The sequence below is a fragment of the Dreissena polymorpha genome, chromosome 10 (assembly GCF_020536995.1).
Source record: "Dreissena polymorpha isolate Duluth1 chromosome 10, UMN_Dpol_1.0, whole genome shotgun sequence".
NCBI lineage: Eukaryota > Metazoa > Mollusca > Bivalvia > Myida > Dreissenidae > Dreissena > Dreissena polymorpha.
In genome coordinates, this window is record NC_068364.1 from 44,382,012 (window position 1) to 44,394,810 (window position 12,799).

The 12,799-nt window shown below is 34.5% G+C and overlaps 1 protein-coding gene across 1 annotated transcript; it reads left to right on the top strand.

Annotated features, from left to right (window-relative positions):
* The first annotated feature begins 4,994 nt into the window (after window positions 1-4,994).
* On the top strand, window positions 4,995-10,745 carry LOC127848041 (uncharacterized). The gene is made up of 6 exons (XM_052380327.1): window positions 4,995-5,058; window positions 7,874-8,827; window positions 9,073-9,421; window positions 9,626-9,718; window positions 9,996-10,197; window positions 10,357-10,745. The coding sequence occupies exons 1-6, from the start codon at window positions 5,038-5,040 to the stop codon at window positions 10,595-10,597; spliced, it is 1,860 nt and encodes a 619-aa protein (XP_052236287.1). The 5' UTR covers window positions 4,995-5,037; the 3' UTR covers window positions 10,598-10,745.
* Window positions 10,746-12,799: the final 2,054 nt, after the last annotated feature.

A 12,799-nucleotide genomic window follows, 5' to 3' on the forward strand; every position in this document is an offset into this window, starting at 1 on the left:
AAATAGAAACCATAACATAATATATTTTACTTTAAAATATCTATAAATATAAATTGGCGCCCCCTCATAATCTGAGCGCCACCTCCTTGGCATTGGCTCCATCTCTTTTTGAAAAATGAAAATTTAACTATAAGATCGGCTAGAAGCCGATGTTTTTGTGCACGCATTAAGTACAAAGCAATCGTTTTATGAAATGAGCGATTTATTTGGCCTCGAATTTGCTCGTCACACAGGCAAAATACATCGATTTGCTTTTACGAAATCTACCATGCAACAACCTATAAAGGTCCTCACGTTTCCAAATGGGTTGTGAGTGTATGCTTCTGTACATCTTTAGATGAATTTATTATCGTTGAATCGCACTTCATTTTCCGATTTTTAAAAATAATGCGAAATGTGTTGAAAAACATATTAAACCTAAACACCCTGTAAAATTATTCGTTAAATTTCAAAACATCCGGTCCTGAGCGCCCCATCGGAAGTAGTATTGGATCATTTATTAATGCATCTCAAAAAAAGGTGGCGCCCGTGATTAACGGTCGTGAAAGATCAGCACTATAAACGTGAAAATGATAAAAACATGAATATGCAAATAAAAAATAAACATAACAATAATAATATTTTCATTTTACATTCTGTATTCATAAAAAGTACTTGCCGTTTGAAGAACGATTTCGTCATGAAATGTTATTTCGTAATAATGTTTATGAATATCATTAATCATGTGTTTGATAAAATGCAATCCGCATTCAGTATTTTTTTTCCGATGTAAAAGTTATGAAGCGACACTCCTATAAAAACTTTCCAATTTCACCACAATGTAAATGATAACATAACTTGAAAACATAGAATGCACTTCATGCGAAAAATGCACCATAGTACATACACAGAATTCAACGCGAACTACTACAAATATGTTGTTATCGTGGAATGTGGGAGAGGACAATTAATGCGACTGTATTCAATCATCCTTGAAGACTTAAGTCTTTGTGAGTGAAACATACACGGACATTTAAAAGATGCATTCATACAAGGTATTTTTGAAATAACACAAAATCCGGAAGAGCGCTTTTCACAGCCTGGTGAGCGTGTGGGGTCATAGACTGAACAAGTGGTGTTGTTCCTTAATCATTTATATGAGCCTTGTTTTAATAAAACTGGGCTTAATGCATGTGCGTAAAGTGTCGTCCCAGATTAGCCTGTGCAGTCCACAAAGGCTAATCAGGGACAACACTTACCGCTTGTATGGTATTTTTAGTTTCAAGAAAGTCCCTCCTTACCGAAAATCAACTTTAGGCGGAAAGTGTCGTCTCTGATTGGCCTATGCGAACTGCACAGGCAAATCTGGAATGACACTTTACGCACATGCATTAAGCCCAGTTTTCTCAGAACATGGCTCATATTATTAAGAGATTGAAAAACATCCAAGTCTGATCTTTCTCAATTTCTCACTCGGGTCGTTTTATTATTAAGGAGTTGAATGCATAAGTTCATGCATGCTCGATTATACGTTGAACCATATTCAGCCCGGGTCAAAGTGGCATGCACTTAAATTGACGCCGACACATCTCATACTTACATAACATGATAGTTTTATCTTATGTTGTTTAAATATTTAAATGAGTCGCGTTCTGAGAAACTGGGCATAATGCATGTGCGTAAAGTGTAGTCCCAGATTACCCTGTGCAGTCCACACAGGCTAATCAGGGACGACATTTTTCGACTAAATTGGATTTTTGCTTAGAAGAGACTTCATTTACACAAAAAATGTCATAAAAGCGGAAAGTGTCGTCCCTGATAAGCCTGTTCGGACTGCACAGGCTAATCTGTAACGACACTTAACGCACATGCATTATGCCCAGTTTTCTCTGAACACGACTCAAATGGCCCAGAACCTTTACTGGTACGTTGCTTGCACGTAATGACTTGCGTATTTCGAAAGTACAATTTACATAACAAAAAAGGAGTCACAAAGAAATGAAGGACACGTTCAGATTAGATTATTTGCTGCACATTATGTCCTGTTTGGACGCTTAACATATAAGGCAGGAAATAAGGTCCAATCCTCAGGATACCTGTATCTGTACATTAGGTCCTGTTTCTATGTGTATTGTATAACATGAAAATTCAGGGCCATTCCGGTTATACGATTTGATGTGCGCTATGTCCTGTTGCGACGTGTAAAGTGGAACACGTAGTGTAGTGTTTCAGCCGGTTAGCTCTTCGTGGGTTTCGTCTTAATTATAGCAACTGCTAGCAAAGATACTATTTAAGGTACTCACAAGGGCATCGACTGGAAAACTTGTCAGGATGACACAAATCGTCCTCGGCAGTACTTATGCGAGGGAAACACTCGTCTGCTATCATCGGCTACACGCTACTGATCCTCCTTGGAATACTTACCTCGCGCACAGGCTAATCCTCTGGGCAACACACACAGTCACAGGCTAATACTTAAGCTTCACAGGCCCACACTTATCCTCCTGGAAATACTTACCTCAGGGCATCACATCCGCTCACGTCAGCGGACCGTGTAGGAAGAGATTCAGGGCCATTCCGATGATATTATTTTCATTGCATTATGCCGTGTTGGGACGTGTGAATTAGAATTAAGGCAAGTAACGGAAAGGTTCCATTACATCATTTATTGTGCATACTGTCATATTTCTAAGAACAACACTTCCTTTCACTGATTGTTCTCGGATGATTAATAATGTTCATCATACCAAGAATAGCATGTGTTTTTTTATATAATTACCTCAGTGGTAAAAGCGATTCATACATGCTTAATTGCATAATGTGTATTAAATTCAATGGTGCGGTTAAGAAGGACGTAATTTATCAACTGTCGCCTGGTACGGTATTGTAAAGACAATCATCGCATGACATATACCAACGAGTTGTTATAATACAAACCTAAGTAATCAAACATGTCGATTATTCTTCACCCTTTGCATGCTGGGAAATTTGTCGTCTGCTTAAATGTCGTCTGCAGAATTTCTAAAATTAGCATTTTCTTCGATTTTTTTCTAAGAATACTATCAGAATAGCAAACAGTTTGGATCCTGATGAGACGCCACGTACTGTGGCGTCTCATCTGGATCCAAACTGTTTGCAAAGGCCTTTAAAATTCGGTTCCCGCGCTGAAAGAACATATTTTTTTAAGCCGGTCACAAGTAACTGTAATTCTAACAGTAACACGAAGTCACTTTTGCCGATTCTTACTATATGTTTATACTATGTGAAGTTTAAAATATAAGTAAAATGAAAACAGTCCACAAATCACAAAATACAAAACAACCCGAAAAGGTCTGACCTCTGTATAATTAATTCGCATTGAAAATAATACGTTGATGCGTTAAATTACAAAACTAAATTTAAAAATTGCTTTATCAATGTATTATATTGCATACGGAAAAAGTAGAAACTTCGGATTGCATAATGTATGTTTATAATAATTTTAATATTCAAGTTTTTATTCCACTTCAAATTCAGATTAATCTTAGAACATTTTACTTCACTGACCACAACATGTGTATCGTTCCATGTGAACAATCATGCTGTGGAGAATTTCCTTTACAAACATCTTGCTTACCATATTCTGTACACTTTTCAAAGGCGATTTACGTTTTAACATAATGTCAAACGGGCTATGCAAATCAGCTTTAACTGTCTAAGTTGCAAACATTCTCAAATATTTAAAGTTGGTTCGTGTTATATACTATGGTAATAAATTAGTGTGTAAAACATATTATACATGTAACAAAAATATGTGTTCCAAATAACTAATTTTTCTACAATATTTAAGGTCAAAGTGGAGCAACTTTGAAATCTACTCACGACGTCACATACTGTATAATTGTGTATGTCACGGTCTGAACTTGGTCACGTTAGGGGAGAAGTTGTGCGGCCAGTCCGGGGCTCGAACCCGAGACACCTCGCTTACAGGGCGGGTGCACTCCCGACTGAGCTAACCGGGCCGCCACTCAACTCCCATAAAGTGACCAAGTTCAGACCGTGACATGTACAGAATAGTAAACATTTGTAACAATAACAATTGTTACATGAACTGAAAAGCCCATCAACACTTAAAATCAACGAATATTTCGTAAAATATTTCGAAACATAACATTAACAACTAAAAAATCACTGATCCTTACAGCAATAGCCAACATTTCAACGCTAGATGTGGTCTGGTAACATAGCTTTAACAAGATATAAAATGCTCTGTATTAGTATTTTGTGAGACAATATATTATACACATGTTCATATAGCATATACGTGTTCGTATGTCGTATGAATATAAAGCGTTGCAGGAAATTATCAAAGCGCTGAAGGCACTGAATTTGTTCGCTGTTGTTTAATCTTAGACGCAACTCAGATTTATGGAACGCCTTCACTGTCTTATAATACTAAAACTTGTGATATTACGTCAATCTGACTGTGCATGAATGCCAGTAACCATTATATATATGCATAATCACAATATATAAATTCAAAATTCAAATATATACTTATAAAGCATTAATATATAAAGATATAATTTTCTTATATATAGATAACATGTAAAAATATACAGATACGAATGAATTATATACATATAATCCTCCATTATATAAAGGCATTACTTCTTTATATGAAGGCAAATGATCTTTATATGAATGCCTGTAACCATTATATGTATGCATAATAACAATATATAAATACATATTTTGAATATATACAGATAAAGCATTAATATATAAATATATAATTTTCTTATATATTGATATATAATATTCCATGATATAAAGGCATTACTTCTTTATGCGAAGGCAAAAGATCTTTATATGAATGCCTGTAACCATTATATATATGCATAATCACAATATATAAATATGAGGCGCGTCGTGAGAAAACCAGGCTAAATGACATTGATGACGTTATTGGGAAAACCCGCTTTAACCTACGTCATTGTTTTACCCGGGAAATATTTTATTGTTTGGTGTAAACATATTACGTGTTATTTGCGGGATTATTGTGATTCTCGGAATTACATGATGGATAAAGAAATGGAGGTAACTATTTGTTTGTTCATGATTGTAGTGTTATGAACCTTTCTGTTGGACATATTTTAATTTCTATTGCTTTTATAACATGAACCGTCTGAAGTGAAAGTAAAACAAAATGTTGCAGTTTTGCTCTTTAGTCTCTAGAAATCTAGTAAACTTTGCTCTATCCAAATCGAACGCTATGATAGTTATGAAATGCGTTATAAAACTGTTTTCTTTCTGTACATTTGTTGTTTACAATCATGTATTTATGATAGATAGTTAAATAAATACTAACAGTGCTTAAACGAGCAACAGATAGTTTAATAAATACTAACAGTGCTTAAGGTTCATGGGGGGGATAAAATTCCTTAAAACTTCGCTTTGGTTTTTCTTCATTGAATGTGGTACAATATGGTCAAACTATATATCATTTTAAAGCTAAAGACGGATAGAATAACATAAACACATTTTTGACATTCAATATTTGTGTGCTTTATTCGTATTTTGGTTTAAAACCAATACTTTTTTACACTAATTTACAAAATCTCAATCTAAAGTTAGGAATGATATGCACTACCTTAAGTTGAATAAATACAAAGCTATATACATATACAAGGTCAAGTTAGCAACATTTCACAGAAAATTATTGTCATAAAACAACAAATGAGTTTTTATTCAACTGCCTTTTTTGGATAAATATCCTAAACATAGTTCTAAAAATAACTAAAACGTAACTACTTTTTAACAATCCAGGTATGGTGGATAATAAGAGTCACAATTCTATTTCAAAGGCTTAACAATTTTGTTATTTACCTCTCAACCAAATTGCAAATTTTAAACCATCTCAAATTGAAATAGATTGCATACGACATATAAAATTGTAAAGGAATATAAAGAAATTGGCAAAATGATTGATTTTATATTTCGATTCCTTATACCCATTTGAAAGCGTGGTCATCGCTGTGATCCGTAGAAAAACGTGCAAAACAAATCGGTCGAAACCACGTGCAGTGGTGAGAAAACCGGGTATGTGTATACACATACCTGAGATAACACATGCTTAATTTGACAGTTTGGTGGCAACTTGTAAAACAACTATTAACATTGATCAGCAAGAGATCGCACTAAATAACAGAAATGACCGCGTAGAGATATCATCACTTACCCTATTTGAAATAGTTTCCAGCTGAAAATTGTCCCCCACACGTCTTTTTAGTTAATTTGTATTGTTTTTCTGGAGCCGAAGTGCATCTCACAGAATATCCAACCAACTTCCGTTGTTTTCACTTTCGTTATTAAAAACTCCGTTTAAAAGAATTATTACTACTTTCAGATTGTTGAAGCGATGTATTATTATATATTATCAATAGAATAGTATACCGTGATGAATTGAACGGAGTAATCTAGATCTTTCTGTCAGTCTGTAAGCGTACTATTTTATGCGCAATAATAAAGTATATGTGATTCGACAACGATTGTAAACATTGGTGAAATGCTTCTTACATAGTTATTCTTTTGAGTGTTTATGAGGTCTGATCGTGCAGTTGGCAAACATCAACGGAAAGATTACAATCCAATGCATTTGTCATTGTCAACCGTATGGAATGTCAATTAGGCGATGAGTGAGTTTTTAGCATGTTTCTTTCTATTTTATTAATTTAAAAATGGCTGCCCCCATGGTGATGAAATGACATGTGTTCGAGTTTTGATATTTCTAGATATGCAAACTTTTTTTACTATTTAAGCGTAACTTGCCCTCGTCAATGTCGATATCATTCGCTAGTTATATAATTTTCCGCCGAAATACGTGGAATAAACATGATTCAGATTTTTGAAAATAATGTATATTTTAGTGTTAAAATCTCTTTGTATTTTGATTGATTTTGTGGATGTTATGATACGTTGATGTACAAAATTGGTAGCAGTTTGAAGGAAAAACATCCATTAAAGCATATATGTATACATTATCAATGTGGCACTCTTCCTTTAGTCAAATTTGAGTTGAATGCTAGGGGTCCCACATTTTTCAAAATGAAGCCTCTACATGAACCTTAAACGAGCAACGAATAGTGGTGTACGTTGTGATGAGAAAAATATGATTATCATTAGTTTTGACAAAATAGTGGTGTACGTTGTTATGAGAAAAATATGATTATCATTAGTTTTGACATTTCAAAATGGTCGTTTCTTTGTTTTCATTTAATAATTATTGTTTTCATTTAATAATTATTGTTTATATATGGACCTTATTTTCTCTCGGTATTGTACGTTGTGCTTGTGGTGTAATGGATGCATCGAAACGCTTCGAAACTGAAGTTCAGTAGTTCGATTCCCATCACCTGACCGTTTTTATAAACTCTTATTTGTCATTTGCAGATAATTGCATGCTAATTATTTATTATTTAAATAATATTGAATTTTAATCACGTTACCTTACCTTAATTTAATGTAATTTAATAAAAATTTAAGCGTTTCATTATCACCTATAAGCAAAGTGCAACATGCTAAAATGATTTTTTAAGTGATGTCCATTTAAAGGTATATAGGCCTAATTGTGTACGCAGTATAAATCAAACTGTAATTTAGATCTAGATTAACAGTTGTGACTACAATGTTTAATATTTAAATGACATACATACCTTTGTTGGGAATAATAAGTTCGTTATAATATCGCTCATTCGCTATTATTTTAATTCAAGATTGTAGTTAATATTCTATGTATACTGCATATTGAAAGTTAGTAAAATTAATATTAAATTTACTGACATCACATGCATATGAAGTTATTATAAACACGTGTGATATAAGGCCTATAATATACACATTTCTATATTTTAAGGAACTAGAATCTGTATTGTCGGACCATTTTGGTCGGACACCGGTCAACTCACAGGAAGTGCTGTGTGATGAAACGCCCTTAGTTGATCCTGAAGAGCCCGAAGTATTAATTGCTACTCGGGTCCGGGATTACCTGGTCCGCAACGAAGGTGCAGAACATAACGAAAGCGACCAAGGTGAGGATGTACAAGAAACCGGCGACGCTCACGATGACGCATTTCGTAACGTGCGTAAGTTTCTGTCGGACGGATGCGGCTGTAAACATCAGTGTGATAAACGTTTTAATTTTGATACTGTTGTTAACCATTTGTTAGATATAAGGGCGCTGGCCAAAGAGGAGAAGGAACTTAACGTTATGACCTTGTTGAAAGATGTTGATGGGGAAACAACTAAAAGAGGGAAGCAACGGAAGCGAGCCAGGGTTGAGTTTAGGGTAGCGGGGAGTGCCGTATGTAAAAAAACATTTATGCTGTTCTTTGACATCGGTAAGCACCAGCTTTTATCATTACAGCAGCATGTCAGAGAACATGGTTTGACGCCTAGAGTTCATGGCAACCGTGGAAGAAAGCCAAAGCATGCTGTTTGTTACGATGATGTCATGCGCGTTGTGCACTTCATACGTAATTATGCGGATGAACGGGGTCTACCACAACCAGCCGCCCCGAGAGGTGTAGACAACGTTCCGACTGTATACTTAACATCTGACACAACAAAGACCAACCTGCATCAACAGTACCAGACATCATGCACGGAAGCTGGTTCCAGGGTCATAGAAATAACGGTCTTCAAGGAAATATGGCGCATGTGCTTACCGCACATCCGGATCGCTGGTCCACGTGATGACGTTTGTGCCAAGTGCGAAACACTCAGGAGAGGTGTCATGGATGCTGTGACGGAAGAAGAGAAATTGACAGCTACAGACTCGTTCAGGAATCACATTCTTTTAGCACAAAAGGTAAAAATGTTTGACACATAATTATAATATAGTCTTGCATTTAGTAAATAGGAAATAATTGTTGGCTTTACAATTTTTTAATTCGTCGTGTCCAAACGTCTTCTAAACAAAACAAATCTGATACATTGGTATTATCATATGTACCAAAACGAGTGCTTCATCAATTGTATTATCGTTATTAAATCGTATAATTTGCAGCCGTTCTTCAGTGTTTTAACGTTTGAAAAATGATTGCTATTTTTCAGGAAAGAGATGTATACAACGATTGCATCAGGAAAAGTAAGGAGGCAAATGAAGGTCCAGACAGATATGTCCATTTCACGTTCGATTTTAGCCAGAATGTGAGTCTACCTCACTATTCCCGCCAGATAGGACCGCTATATTTCCTCACTCTAAGGAAGGTTCAGATCTTTGGCGTTCGAGTGGACAGTATTCCCCGCCAGTTGAACTTCCTGATTGACGAGGACCAAACGATTGGCAAGGACGGAAAGACCTCACATGGCCCGGACGCTGTCCTTTCTATGCTTGATTGGGCCCTGCAGAATTACGAGTCTGATGCTTACACTTGTTCCGTTCATGCAGACAATTGCCCCGGTATGTACATTTTATATAAGAACGTATGTGTGTGCATGTACAACGTGTGCATGTGTTTTTTGCGCGCACAGTTGTCTTGCTGATTTCGCTTGCGCACAAGTATTTTTAAAGTGAATCATTTAGCAGCTTTTCCACGTATTTCTACATGTATGTTATGTACGCAGTGCCAAAATAAAGATTCCACACAGGGCTTTTACATTCCAGGGCAGAACAAAAACCGGTACGTTCTTGGTTATTTCATGTGGCGAGTGATGACCGGCCCACATCGCTTGATTGAGTATCACATGCAAGTTCCTGGTATGTATACAAATTATATTACGGAAAAATAATTTGATGTATTGTCGAATAACTTTCTTAAAATATTTTTTTTATCATTTTTCAATTCCCTACCTTAATTATTTTCTGAAGGGGTAATACGCGCCGAAATATTCAAAAACACTTACAATTTTGTTCTATCGCATTTTAATAATTAGACAAATGAGTTTTTTTTAACATTATTTAGCATTTTATTAAGACATGTCAAATATATCATTATCAGTACAATTATATCAAAACATTTTTGTTTCTGTCAAAGGGCATGCAAGGTGCTTGGTGGATTCCGGATTTGCGCATATAAAAAACCGATACCGGAACCACGACTGTGAGACTCTCGAACAACTAACGGCGCTTGTTGACCAGTCGTCTGTTACCAACACGGCAGTCTCGTACCCGACCTGGACATGGCGGCAATGGAAGCCTTTCCTGGAATTGTACTTCAAACCTGTTACAGGAATAATGTAAGTACGTGTTACAGACTTGAAGGTTAAAATGTTAAGTAAACTTAAACAATTGATGTCGTAACGGTTACTAACCCAGCACTTTTTGTCGACATTTATTCTTTACATTATTTTGTCATGCTTATTTGCATAAATTAATGTATTTGTTAACCCTTTCAGGCAGTACCAGTACTTTAGATTTGACCAAAGAAAGCCGGGTATTGTGACTGCAAAAATCCAACACGACGGAGAAGAGAAGGAATTGCAGATCCTGAAAACCCCGACATTTCGGTTCCAGAATGTGGAGCGTCCACACCCAGTTCCATCTGCTGGATTGAGTGCAGACCGCCGGCAATACTTGCGCCGATCCGTAAGCCGATATGTCCGACCAGCGTCGAAGGAATATTTCTTTGGAAATTGACACTTGTGACGACGTGCATATTGTTAATGTATTCAATAAACATCACTCAACTGTACGTGCCAGAAACATATATGACTTACTGTCCTGAATAGTGTGTACTATTATGATACAAATGCCATTTCATTGTTTTCAATTATCTCTGTATCTGATACTTTGCGCATCAACACATTCATAAACCATAGCATTGGTTGTTTTATAATATAATTATTATAATAATTATATATAAGCCCTTTAAAGAATAATGCATTAAAGGAACAATGAAAGTAAAACAAAACAAACCCTACAATCTGCCCTCTACGTCAAGTAGAAATCGCAAATTTAAGAGTTTTTTTAGGTAGCTATATTTGGCTTTGTCGTAAAATGAAAGATAACGATTTATAAAATAATGTTTTCTTTAAACGTTGCATCAAATTGATACATTTATTTATAATTATGTCGGTAAGATTTTTCAAATGATGACTGGTTTCGGATCAAAATTAGCCACAAGCCGTCTAAAATCGCGACACGTCACGCTTTTCTTATCGCCGACATTCTATCGTTGCGAGGAAACAAAATGTAGTTACGAATAATGTAAATATAAAATATACTTATTTTGATCATATTGTTGTAAGTTTTTACCGGTTAAGTGATTAAAAAATATTTATAAATATTGAAAGAAATGTGATACAAGAAAATTACACGACGTCATAAATATAACGTCATAACGTAAGCGAATAAAAAAAAACGGATTCTGTGACGTCATTAAATACCCATTAATCCGCCGTTTTGCATCGGATACTTAAAACAAACATACCGTTATGCTCAGAAAGGTCTGCACTTTAAGAAACTATAAAAATCTCAAATTCGAAAATTTTGTCATTAAGTCCGGTTTTCTCACGACGCTCCTCATATATAATTTGAATATATACAGATAAAGCATTAATATATAAAGATATAATTTTCTTATATATAGATATATAATCTTCCATTATATAAAGGCATTACTTCTTTATATGAAGGCAAAAGATCTTTATATGAACATAAATTAGTATTATGTTACCACGGATTACTCCGGTAATAAACACATTCAACACGCAATTTCATTATAGTTGTTTTGTCATTTACACCCAAGCGATTAAAGTCGTACAGTGACATATTACATGATATGATGTCAGGTGTTCTCCTGTCTGAAGCGCCGTATCACTCCTTCTTTCACTTCAAGTCGCTAAAGTATCAAATTCATATCCTTGTTGTAAAATGATGCAAAACATTTTTTCTCCCGTGTGTAATAAAAGCTTCGTATATTTAATGTTATCTTAAATTCATTAAGATTATATATATGTTGCTGACGAAATTTTGTATTAATGTAATTTATTTCGATGTTCATCAGCATCTTAACTTAGTATGGATTTATGTAATAACGTAATTATCTTAATAAAACAGCCATTTAAGATCATACAAAACATTAAAATCTTTCTGTACTATACATTTATCTTCACGTGTTGAGATTACATATTTACATAAATTAATTTAAGATTTTTAACGTATTTTTCAAATTGTATCTGCATATGAAGAAGATATGTGTTTATATAATTACGATTTATGTTTATATAAAGGTATTTTGCCTTTATATAAACAAGTTATGTCTATATATAATGAGAAAATATTCGTTATCATTATTACATAACGATTTATGTTCATAAAGATATTTTGCCTTCATATAAAGAAGTAATGCCTTTATACAATGGAAGATTATCTGTGTATAATACATTCGTATCAGTATATTTTTACATTTTATCTATATATAAGAAAATTATGTCTTTATATATTAATGCTTTATCTGTATATATTAAAATTTTGTATTTATATATTGTGAGTATGCATATATAGAATGGTTACATGCATTCATGCACAGTCAGATTAACGTAATATCACAAGTTTTTGTATTATAAGACGTTCCATACAGATTTCAAAATTATGTTATACCTTTTTATATCGCAAGTTTGAAATGATCACAGCCCATTCAAATTTATAAAGAGTGTGTTTAAAACACAGGTCGAGATGTGTGGTTTTTTTTCAAATCATTGATTCAGCTAATCAGTGTGCACAGGCTAATCTTATTTGACATGCATTAAACTCCAGAGAAGCAGTATAAAAGGGCCACAAACTCACAAAATGTCTACTTTTCAGTTGTACACTGGTGTGTAAACAGCAGAAAACAAA

What these genes read in the sequence shown, in the direction of transcription:
- LOC127848041 (XM_052380327.1), top strand. Translation starts at nt 5,038, where the DNA reads ATGATGGATAAAGAAATGGAG. An exon ending in GTATCACATGCAAGTTCCTG is followed by an intron (nt 9,719 to 9,995) that starts GTATGTATACAA and finishes TTTCTGTCAAAG; the next exon opens with GGCATGCAAGGTGCTTGGTG. An exon ending in AAACCTGTTACAGGAATAAT is followed by an intron (nt 10,198 to 10,356) that starts GTAAGTACGTGT and finishes TAACCCTTTCAG; the next exon opens with GCAGTACCAGTACTTTAGAT.